The sequence below is a fragment of the Saccoglossus kowalevskii genome, chromosome 5, assembly GCF_978046115.1.
Source record: "Saccoglossus kowalevskii chromosome 5, keSacKowa6.1, whole genome shotgun sequence".
Lineage (NCBI taxonomy): Eukaryota > Metazoa > Hemichordata > Enteropneusta > Harrimaniidae > Saccoglossus > Saccoglossus kowalevskii.
In genome coordinates this window covers 36,232,079-36,244,333 of record NC_140645.1, presented here as the reverse complement: position 1 = coordinate 36,244,333, position 12,255 = coordinate 36,232,079, and the positions used below count along the sequence as shown (strand labels likewise).

General features: G+C 38.5%; 1 protein-coding gene across 1 annotated transcript; it reads left to right on the top strand.

Annotated features, from left to right (window-relative positions):
- Nucleotides 1-6,447: 6,447 nt before the first annotated feature.
- LOC102805487 (basal cell adhesion molecule-like) lies at nt 6,448-11,946 on the top strand. The gene is made up of 4 exons (XM_006823575.3): nt 6,448-6,484; nt 8,888-9,250; nt 9,876-10,199; nt 11,870-11,946. Exons 1-4 carry the CDS (start codon nt 6,448-6,450, stop codon nt 11,944-11,946), a joined length of 801 nt encoding a protein of 266 aa, XP_006823638.2.
- The last annotated feature ends 309 nt before the right edge of the window (nt 11,947-12,255 follow it).

Genomic DNA, 12,255 nt, shown 5'->3' with positions numbered 1-12,255 from the left:
CCCATTTCACTAAAACTGCACTGCTTTGGGTTAAAATCTGTTCATATTAATTCCCTCATTAGCATAATGATTCAAAATTTTTCAGTTCTAATCACATTTCAATGAAGTATGGTACATTGATGGTCTGTGACATTGCACAAACTTTAATAGTTTTACATTATTATGTGCATAATAAATTACTTTTCAGCTTTCCAAATTTTTTTTCAGAATTAATCATCACTTTATAATTAAATTTGGTACATGTGTATTATAAACTTCAATTAAGTGGATCACATTTTAACGACGTGCATCTAAAATAGCAGACAAAGATGAAATATCTGTTGTCATTGTTGTCGTTGTTCATCCCGTGTTTCTTGTGGTTACATTAACTCAATTTTGGCGTGACTAAGAATGTATAATTTTCAAGAAACATGTATATGTGGAAGTTTGGCTAAAAAAAAGTAGACAGAAATAAAGACATTTGTACCACTGATCTGGAGAACCTGATCTCAAATACCTGATACTTAGATATAATATAAGTAATTTTTGCCTCTACAAATTGTTATATTTCCTCCAAAATCCTGGCTTTTATTTTTATTTCAAATATTCCATAAGAATAATACAGTGTAACATTATTTTACATTAACATGAAGATTAATTCATTTTCAAAATAATTACTAATGACTTCATTGTATAATACCATTGTTAATGCATATTGCAGTTTATAAAGTTAGCAGCACTATGTGTTTTACCAAATAACTAGGTTAACTAAAAACTCAAAGTGCATGCCATTCCTTGATGATGATGAGTGCCAAGGAGTGTGGATAACGGAAGCATTCAAATTTCTTTCTTGTCTTCTCTCTCTACCTATTTCTACAGTACATCCTGTGTTTTTGCTACTAATGACACTTTACAGGTATTTTGATTGTGTATTGCTTTTTTTTCCTGATTGTCAGTTATTTGTTTAGTGTTCTTTGACCGAGTCAGTTACTTCAGTTGAATGTAATGCCCTGGTATCACACATCACCTTGTGTGTCAACCCATTCAGTGACTTCAGTTGAATGCAATGCCCTGGTATCACACATCACCTTGTGTGTCAACCCATTCAGTGATTGTAGTTGAATGTAATGGCCTGGTATCACACATCACCTTGTGTGTCAACCCATTCAGTGATTGTAGTTGAATGTAATGCCCTGGTATCACACATCACCTTGTGTGCCAACTCATTCAGTGACTTCAGTTTAATGTAATGCCCTGGTATCACACATCACCTTGTGTGTCAACCCATTCAGTGATTGTAGTTGAATGTAATGGCCTGGTATCACACATCACCTTGTGTGTCAACCCATTCAGTGATTGTAGTTGAATGTAATGCCCTGGTATCACACATCACCTTGTGTGCCAACTCATTCAGTGACTTCAGTTTAATGTAATGCCCTGGTATCACACATCCCTTGTGTGTCAACCCATTCAGTGATTGCAGTTCGATGTAATGCCCTGGTATCACACATCACCTGGTGTGTCAACCCATTTAGTGACTTCAGTTGAATGTAATGCCCTGGTATCACACATCACCTTGTGTGTCAACCCATTTAGTGACTGCAGTTGAATGCAATGCCTGGTATCACACATCACCTTGTGTGTCAATCCATTCAGTGACTTCAGTTGAATGCAATGCCCTGGTATCACACATCACCTTGTGTGTCAACCCATTCAGTGATTGTAGTTGAATGTAATGCCCTGGTATCACACATCACCTTGTGTGTCAACCCATTTAGTGACTGCAGTTGAATGTAATGCCCTGGTATCACATATCACCTTGTGTGTCAATCCATTCAGTGACTTCAGTTGAATGTAATGCCCTGGTATCACACATCACCTTGTGTGTCAACCCATTTAGTGACTGCAGTTGAATGCAATGCCTGGTATCACACATCACCTTGTGTGTCAACCCATTTAGTGATTTCAGTTGAATGTAATGCCCTGGTATCACACATCACCTTGTGTGTCAACTCATTCAGTGACTTCAGTTGAATGCAATGCCTGGTATCACACATCACCTTGTGTGTCAACCCATTTAGTGATTGCAGTTGAATGTAATGCCCTGGTATCACACATCACCTTGTGTGTCAACCCATTTAGTGATTGCAGTTGAATGTAATGCCCTGGTATCACACATCACCTTGTGTGTCAACCCATTTAGTGATTGCAGTTGAATGTAATGCCCTGGTATCACACATCTCCTTGTGTGTCAACCCATTCAGTGATTGTAGTTGAATGTAATGCCCTGGTATCACACATCACCTTGTGTGTCAACTCATTCAGTGACTTCAGTTGAATGTAATGCCCTGGTATCACACATCACCTTGTTTGTCAACCCATTTCGTGTTTGCAGTTGAATGCAATGCCTGGTATCACACATCTCCTTGTGTGTCAACCCATTTAGTGATTGCAGTTGAATGTAATGCCCTGGTATCACACATCACCTTGTGTGTCAACTCATTCAGTGACTTCAGTTGAATGTAATGCCCTGGTATCACACATCACCTTGTTTGTCAACCCATTTCGTGTTTGCAGTTGAATGCAATGCCTGGTATCACACATCACCTTGTGTGTCAACCCATTTAGTGACTGCAGTTGAATGCAATGCCTGGTATCACACATCACCTTGTGTGTCAACCCATTCAGTGATTGCAGTTGAATGTAATGCCCTGGTATCACACATCTCCTTGTGTGCCAACTCATTCAGTGACTTCAGTTGAATGTAATGCCCTGGTATCACACATCACCTTGTGTGTCAACCCATTTAGTGATTGCAGTTGAATGTAATGCCTGGTATCACACATCACCTTGTGTTTCAACCCATTCAGTGATTGCAGTTGGATTTATTGCCTTGGTATCACACATCTCCTTGTGTGTCAACCCATTCAGTGACTGCAGTTGAATGTAATGCCCTGGTATGACACATCACCTTGTGAGTCAACTCATTCAGTGACCTCAGTTGAATGTAATGCCCTGTGATCACACATCACCTTGTTTGTGAGCCCATTTAGTGATTGCAGTTGGATTTAATGCCTTGGTATCACACATCTCCTTGTGTGTCAACCCATTCAGTGATTGTAGTTGAATGTAATGCCCTGGTATCACACATCTCCTTGTGTGTCAACCCATTCAGTGACTTCAGTTGAATGCAATGCCCTGGTATCACAAATCACCTTGTGTGTCAACCCATTCAGTGATTGTAGTTGAATGTAATGCCCTGGTATCACACATCTCCTTGTGTGTCAACCCATTCAGTGATTGTAGTTGAATGTAATGCCCTGGTATGACACATCACCTTGTGTGTCAACCCATTCAGTGACTTCAGTTTAATGTAATGCCCTATAATCACATATCACCTTGTGTGTCAACCTATTCAGTGACCTCAGTTGAATGTAATGCCCTGTGATCACACATCACCTTGTTTGTGAGCCTATTTAGTGATTGCAGTTGAATGTAATGCCCTGGTATCACACACCGCCTTGTGTGTCAACCTATTCAGTGATTGCAGTTGAATGTAATGCCCTGTGATCACACATCACCTTGTTTGTGAGCCCATTTAGTGATTGTAGTTGAATGTAATGCCCTGGTATCACACATCACCTTGTGTGTCAACTCATTCAGTGACTTCAGTTGAATGCAATGCCTGGTATCACACATCACCTTGTGTGTCAACCCATTTAGTGATTGCAGTTGAATGTAATGCCCTGGTATCACACATCACCTTGTGTGTCAACCCATTTAGTGATTGCAGTTGAATGTAATGCCCTGGTATCACACATCACCTTGTGTGTCAACCCATTCAGTGATTGTAGTTGAATGTAATGCCCTGGTATCACACATCACCTTGTGTGTCAACCCATTTCGTGTTTGCAGTTGAATGCAATGCCTGGTATCACACATCACCTTGTGTGTCAACCCATTCAGTGACTTCAGTTGAATGTAATGCCCTGGTATCACACATCACCTTGTGTGTCAACCCATTTAATGATTGCAGTTGAATGTAATGCCTGGTATCACACATCACCTTGTGTTTCAACCCATTCAGTGATTGCAGTTGGATTTATTGCCTTGGTATCACACATCTCCTTGTGTGTCAATCCATTCAGTGATTGTAGTTGAATATAGTTCCCTGCAATCACACACCACCTTGTGTGTCAACCCATTTAGTGACTGCAGTTGAATGCAATGCCTGGTACCACACATCCCCTTGTGTGTCAACCCATTTAGTGATTGCAGTTGAATGTAATGCCTGGTATCACACATCACCTTGTGTGTCAACTCATTCAGTGACCTCAGTTGAATGTAATGCCCTGTGATCACACATCACCTTGTTTGTGAGCCCATTTAGTGATTGCAGTTGAATGCAATGCCTTGGTATCACACATCTCCTTGTGTGTCAACCCATTCAGTGATTGTAGTTGAATGTAATGCCCTGGTATCACACATCTCCTTGTGTGTCAACCCATTCAGTGACTTCAGTTGAATGCAATGCCCTGGTATCACAAATCACCTTGTGTGTCAACCCATTCAGTGATTGTAGTTGAATGTAATGCCCTGGTATCACACATCTCCTTGTGTGTCAACCCATTCAGTGACTTCAGTTGAATGCAATGCCCTGGTATCACAAATCACCTTGTGTGTTAACCTATTCAGTGATTGTAGTTGAATGTAATGCCCTGGTATCACACATCACCTTGTGTGTCAACCCATTCAGTGACTTCAGTTTAATGTAATGCCCTATAATCACATATCACCTTGTGTGTCAACCTATTCAGTGACCTCAGTTGAATATAATGCCCTGTGATCACAGATCACCTTGTTTGTGAGCCTATTTAGTGATTGCAGTTGAATGTAATGCCCTGGTATCACACTCCGCCTTGTGTGTCAACCTATTCAGTGATTGCAGTTGAATGTAATGCCCTGTGATCACACATCACCTTGTTTGTGAGCCCATTTAGTGATTGTAGTTGAATGTAATGCCCTGGTATCACACATCACCTTGTGTGTCAACCTATTCAGTGGTGTTGGATGTTCTACTTTATTTGACGCTGTTATGTCATGGTATTGTCGTGACTATCTGAACGGTGTCCCCTGTAGATCCATAATGTCTGGAAAGTCGTCTACAATTTCAGTATCCATTGAGGTAGATAAAGCCTTTCCGTTTTCGACATTATAATTGTCACACGCAACGTAATATTACCGTATTTGGTATAGTACAGGTGTGATGGTTCAAATACCAAAATGGCAACAGTAACAGAAAGACTTCCCTGGCGGCGATGATAACATACGAACACGGAGATGAGGTTCCAACTGGTACTGGTATTATTATACTCTGCAAACATCAAGTACAATAACGCGGTAAAACTCTACTACTCCAATAACTAGATACTTAAACTCCAATACAATTCAACGAGATCTCCGATCAGACTCAGTGCTGAACAACTCCCCTATATATACCCCCACTGTCTATAAATAGACCATTACATCAGCATACATAATGAGTCTGGAACTTACTACAAATTTCTAGAATGTTTCATTACCTTCTATTGCCTCCTACAGTGTTCTATTACCTATTCAACTAGTTTCTAAAAAAAATCTAGAATATTCCACCCAGACACAGTACGGTTCTAGAACATTCTCAGTGACACGGAAGTGGTAAATAAGTCGTTTGCGACAATAAAATTCTTTTTTTTTGAGGGGGGAATGTAAACAACTGATTTTGAAAAATGAGTTCAGAAATATATTAATATTGCTGCACGAAATGTATTTCATATGTACACCAACATTAATTTTCATAATTACAACTCACTGTGTAAAGAAAAAAAGCAATAAAATGTTTAATGTTCAATTCACGCGAATATTTATTATACTTTCTGGACTTTGTACCCTTATGTCGGTCATTCAGTGAGATGAAACCGACCATTAAGACTTCAGCTTAATACAACATGTAGTCTTTGTCCGATCTACACCAATTTTACATCTTATTAAACAATATCAATTAATATACCAACTTAAAAGATAATTAAATTGTCGATGTGTATTTTTTGTGTGGTATATAACATGTGAATATAGGAATGTTGAGATGAATGCGCCCACGGATTAGGTTTTATGGACAGCCCTTTCGATTACTGTTGTGTTGTATTCGTCCGCAATTTAAAACAAAACGTATTTAGTATAATAGTTTTGATATAGATTATTTTAAACACGATAATTGCCATGGTAATATAAAATGGTGTTTCACTTGTTTATTTTTATTAAACAATTTATCAATTCGTGCATTGAAGGGGGATTACTTTTTTCACGTGGATGTATACTAGAAAGGAATAAGTAATCAACGTGGCCTTATTTGTACACGAGAAGTAAAGGTGGTTTACTGAAGGCGTCGTGACTGAAAACTGTTCATATTTCGTGGATACTAAACGGAAAATGCATGTTACATTTGTATTGGTGTTGTGTTTGACAGGTGAGTTTTCTTAATAACTACCATCAACTAGTAGAAGTAAACTGTGATTGCTGAGTAATATAACTGTGGCAAAATCGACGTCTAATATTTGTTGAATTTGAAACAAGGGTAAATTAGGTTTGAAAAATCACGGGGAACATTTGCAGTCATTGACTGCAAGTATGATATAGACATATCAGCTACTTCTGACGCGTTTGTAATAAATAACGAAATGGACATTGATTATCGTTAATAAGTTGATGTCCATTCTCGTATTATAATAATGGTTTTAAAATTCTCCCGCTATATCCCAATACAATCATATATCACGTGACATCATTTCCTGCCAATTTTCAGGTCAAATATCTCAAAAACTTGTTCAGCTCAACAATGAATACATTTAATGTGTTTATGGATATGTGCCATTTACACAGTTACTATTGAGGATACCTCAGAGATCTTCTTCGGGTGACGTTTCCCAAGATTTCGGAACAATAAACGATGATAATATTCATTTATTGCTACGACATTGACTTTATAATATAAAGCATACGCAAATACAATGATGAGGTAAACTGTTGTAAGGTTATTCATTTTAAACCGCATTAAACTTTGAAATGTTGTATAATTCAGTTGGTAATCAAAGACAAAATCAAAGACAAAAGTTTTTAGTTTAGTATTCAGGTATGTGTTCATTCAAATGTTCATCAGTAGATAAAACCTGTTATTTTCGAAATACCGTTACCGAGGCGACTACCGAGGCGACTACCGAGGCGACCGACTGTTCATGCTGTCATGGTACATATAATGAGTTCACATAACAGGTTCAGTCTTGGAAAGTTTAATCACGAACTAGTTTACTTCGGTATATTCTGTATGGACAACAACAGGTATGACCTGTGTGTTAGTTTATGTGCACGAATATGACAATTTTATGACTGTAGTATGGTATTGTGAAATCAGCAATTAATATTTAGAAGTGTGCTACATTTCATTGTTGCTAAGGTACGTTGGTATTTAGCCTTGAATGTCGCGGTGAGTGTCGACTGAATGAAGTACAGACTGTAGGTGCGTATTGCTAAGTGTAGCGACCCTGTCATAGACGGGAGCGGGGTAATTGCTAAATATAACGGCCCTCTCGTGGACGGCGGCGATGATGCGGAGTTTATTGCTAAGAGTGACGGTCCTGTCGTGTACGGCGGTGTGTGTGTGTGGGGGAGGTGAATTGCTAAGAGTCGCGCAACTGTCATGGACGGAGGTGGGGGTGATTTCTAAGTTTCGTGGCGGCCCTTTTATGGGAGGAAGTGTGTGGTAATTAGTAAGCGTCAAGGCGGCCCTGTCATGGGTGCCGGAGAACGTAATTCCTAAGTTTGGCGGCACTGTCGTATTCGTCAAAGTTTAACGCCGCAACGATTAGCCTAGCACCGACTCAAACTGAACACGAAACACATTCCTCCAAGTTAAGCAAGTTAAGTTACGGCGCCCTGAAAACATGAACTGTATCCAGACCACTCTTGTTTAAAGAGTAAAAATGAAATGATTCACACATTTATAGATTTGAAATACTGGTCCTCGTTTTCACTCCGAGATCTTTTTCAAATTATTATACACTCTGTAGTGGTAAGGGTGAGTGTCTAATGTATTTCTTCTGTGAATGTCGTCATACCGTACGTTCATAGAATTTATAAAGACAAATGAAAATTAAAATTGAACTATCATATCAGGAAATTGGGACAAATTCAACTTTTGTTCTATAACAAAATTATTGATAAACTTGGATTAAACATTTTTTCAATTGAGATATTGTAATGACAATAATAATACAATTGATTTAACACGTATCTCAATGTAGAATCTTGGTGGAAATAACTCGTAGGGAAACAATTAGAGATTAAAAACACCGAAAACCTAAAAACATAAAATTAATTTATTTATCATATCTACCCCTTTTAATTTAAAAGATATGTGACATTCAGGGTTTTGTCATAGCAACCAAATAGTTGGTATTTTTCATATACAAATTTGCCCTGTACATAAAATGTATCGATGCTAGTGAGTTTACACCAACATGCCAATGCTATCTAATACACAACTTATGTGTATGATCTGTACCTTTAATGTGCTATGCATTTCAAAGAATTTTACTAGTTTGTGTGTTACTGTTTCAAAAAACGTTGTTGTCGTCATGCGATTTTTAGTTTGTCAATACATCTATATATATTTTTATAATTTTAAATGTTGCCCATTAATTTTCACCCTTTTTGTCAAAATATAATCTTAGTTTTATGCCCTATAGACTAACGAATTTGAAAAACAGAATACCTAGATATTTCATGATAACATTAACCCATTGATCCAACAACCATTATCAACTTTTTATTTGGTAATACAACCTTCTCACCGCTAATGATTTTTTTGTTACAGCTGTTAATTTATGTACAGGAATACTGGATGTTATCGTGGAAAAGAGCAAAGAAGCGTTAGTCCAAACATCAGTGACACTAACATGCGATTACACGCCGCCTTCTGCATTTCAGGATAGATATTTTATTCTCTGGCACTTCCAACCTGAAATCGGAGGTTTTGAAGAAATAATCTATGACGTCACAGATGGTGGAACTGGTACTGGACATAATCAGTTCGCTGGTCGTACATCCTTGTCAGGTTCACGTGCTAGTTTGACTATTAGCAGACTTGAACTTGATGACGCTGGTTCTTATACCTGTGAAGTAGACTTTTATATTGCTAAACAAGAAGGAACTGGAACAACTGAACTTAAAATACACAGTAAGAAATATAATTCACTGGTATTTATTGCATGTCGTTTCTATTTATATCGGAACACCGATAATCTTGTGTAATTTAGGATATTTCGAACACTATGACATTTCTGATTTCAATTTCACTGAAAAAATAAATTGTAATAGACCATTTTCCGATTACTACGAGATCCCGCGTTATGCGTGAAATCGAACGTAAAAACAAGACAAACAAAGGTCTTAGCGTCGTAGTGGCGACGAACATCGAGTGGGATTCGGCAAACGTGAAAGTATTTAGGAGGATATTTCCATGCTTAATAATGTGCTGTACACATTTGAGTAAGAATATTCAAACGCAATATTTTCCTGTTAAAGATGGGCCTTTCGATGTGAGCTACGAAATAAAGAAATTCGAGTTCAAAATAAAATCGTTCGATTTTTGTGGCAGATGTTCGTCGCGCGTCTTTCACGCAATTCGCGAGATCTCGCAGTTGTACGGAAAATCACCTATTCAGAGTGGCCACACACAATAAGCCTTACATCGTGGTAGAGCGAACCAATATCTTTATGTAAAATATCGGTTGTGGAATGTTTCACTTTCTAACCCCTGTTTGCATTTATTTATAAACTTTGTTTTCATTTTCTACGTATAGAGACGCCTGACACTGTCGACATACTGGACTTCAGTCATTCAGAAATCGTATCAGTAAATGTCGGTGTTGACACTGAATTTAGTTGCCATGCAACGAATGCAAAGCCTGCTCCGATGATAACTTGGTATAAGAACGACGAAGAGTTGGAAAATGCGAAGGGATCTCACGTGACTGAACTAGAAGACGGTGCCTATGATGTCGTTAGCACCCTGACGCTTACCCCGGAAAAGAGTGACGACAATGCGGTGGTGAAATGCGAATCTAGCCAGGAACCAGATATAATGAGGGGTGTAGTGGACTCGGATACAATATTCCTTAATATAAGTAAGCCAATATGTTAGGGGGTACAATAATTAATGAGGGGTATACCGAACTCGGAAACGGTAATCCAATGGGGTAAGTCGTACCAGGTATAATGGAGACCGGTATAACGAACTCAGTAACAGTTCTTCTCAATAGGGGATACCAGACATCATTAGGGGTAAAGGTACTCAGAAACAAGTACACGAATGGAGTGTTGATTCAAAATTCATTCCAGGATTTGGTCAACGTAACATATTAACTCGCAATACTTGGAAAATGAGATTTATTCATTTTTTGGATTGATATTCAGTTTTTAAAATGTAACTTGTTGATCACAGTATGTCAAATGTATGCCTATAGAAATAGATTGGTAATGTGTAATACACGTACATGTATATAATACGTGTACGTAAAAGGGATACGTAGATCATGGATGCTAGTGACATTAGTTCCATGCTTACAGCAAAATTATTCGGGGGAAAACGAGAACCGAGATGAATGGTTGGCGTATTTTTTTTAATTTGTGGGATTGGGTACATTTAATTAAAATACAATCAATTCGGAGTTGCAGCAGTTCATGATTTTTGTGACATTTTTTGTTTATTTTCAATATTCTATGCTGTATCTTGGCTTATAAACGTACTCATAAAAATGTAAATACCGATCATCAGCTCTATATAATATTTATTAGTGATTGGCCCAAGAGATAAATATTATCTAAGCCCATAATGCGCGTCCATGCCATCACATGGTATATTCTCGTGAAAACAAATGCCGAAAACTCTCAGAAAACGGTACTTTGGGATGGTTGTTGAGACTCCCTTGAATAGTGTAACAAGGTTACCTCTGCGTGTGTAACATATATAAATTTAGTTGTTCAGAATTAAGTTGAATTTGTGTTGTTTTCTCGAATTTAGCTATTGTCACCGGCTCTTCGCCCGTCGTTCCACACATGCTCGCGCCGCCCGTCGTTCCACACATGCTCGCGCCGCCCGTCGTTCCACACATGCTCGCGCAGGGCCCATATAAATACATGGTACAGTGAAATCTCCCAGGCAGAGTTCTATTTCTGTGTTCTGGCCGCAAAGGTCTCTGGGAAAGAGAATGGGTACAGTGGTGTGCGTTTTAGCAACGTAGAACGTCTTGTGACGTAGCTCCGCCCCCGATGATAGCAGCTGCCACTGTCCATCCCATAATTCAAAGCGAAGTGCTTGCTGATTGATTGTTTTGAACTAAATTTCGATCACTGGTAGCATAGTGGTTGTTGCACCAGACTCATGATCGGTAGACCCAAGTTCAAATCCTACCTAATAGGCTGAACTTCAAAGGGTCGACCCCTGAGTGAGTGTGCCACAGACTCAGCCACTGGCCGAGATTCATTCACTAACGAATGCGACTTTGGGGGAACCTTGGTTAAGGTCCGCAGGTGCTTGTGTTCGACCGGGCCTGGTTGACGCCAGGATAGCGCATTAACAAATTGCAATTTGACAGAGAGATGGCCACACACTCCTGTCATGTAGTCCCAAACATGAATATGACTTCAGTGGCAAAATGCACTATGTGTCGTCACTAGCACTTGCAATTTGCACATACAGAAAAAAAAATGGCGCTCAATGTCCGGAACTGTCGCCTGGCACAAAATAAAAAAAACTAACTAACACAGAAGTAAAAATATATACATTTGTTTGCAGATGGCGCTATTACTAAGTCTTCATGCTTCTACTTGTTGTTAGTTACCATCGTTACTGGGCAGTTTTTGATATTATAGGTAATGTCATAATATACAAATATAGAACACTTTTATTATCACGGCAGACAGTCATACTAGATTAAGTGCGCCCTCAACGGCACTAATAGACATTTAACAAGAAAATAAACACAATAACTTTCGATCATAAGATCTCTTTTTTTTTGTTATTTACAAACTGACATGTCGATAATTTTTTTTATCTATTTCAGTTATTGCTATGGCGGTTTTGCTGTAATAACGTCCGTATGGTAATAATGGATTGCCAACAACTGTTAAACGTTATCATTATAGTATATCAGTATTTTACGTCAGTATGTTCATTTATAT

Bases quoted from the DNA above. Each gene is read 5' to 3' on its own strand.
- LOC102805487 (XM_006823575.3), top strand. From the start codon at position 6,448: ATGCATGTTACATTTGTATTGGTGTTGTGTTTGACAG. The intron at 6,485-8,887 runs GTGAGTTTTCTT...TTTTTGTTACAG, and splicing joins ATTGGTGTTGTGTTTGACAG to CTGTTAATTTATGTACAGGA. The intron at 9,251-9,875 runs GTAAGAAATATA...TTCTACGTATAG, and splicing joins AACTGAACTTAAAATACACA to AGACGCCTGACACTGTCGAC.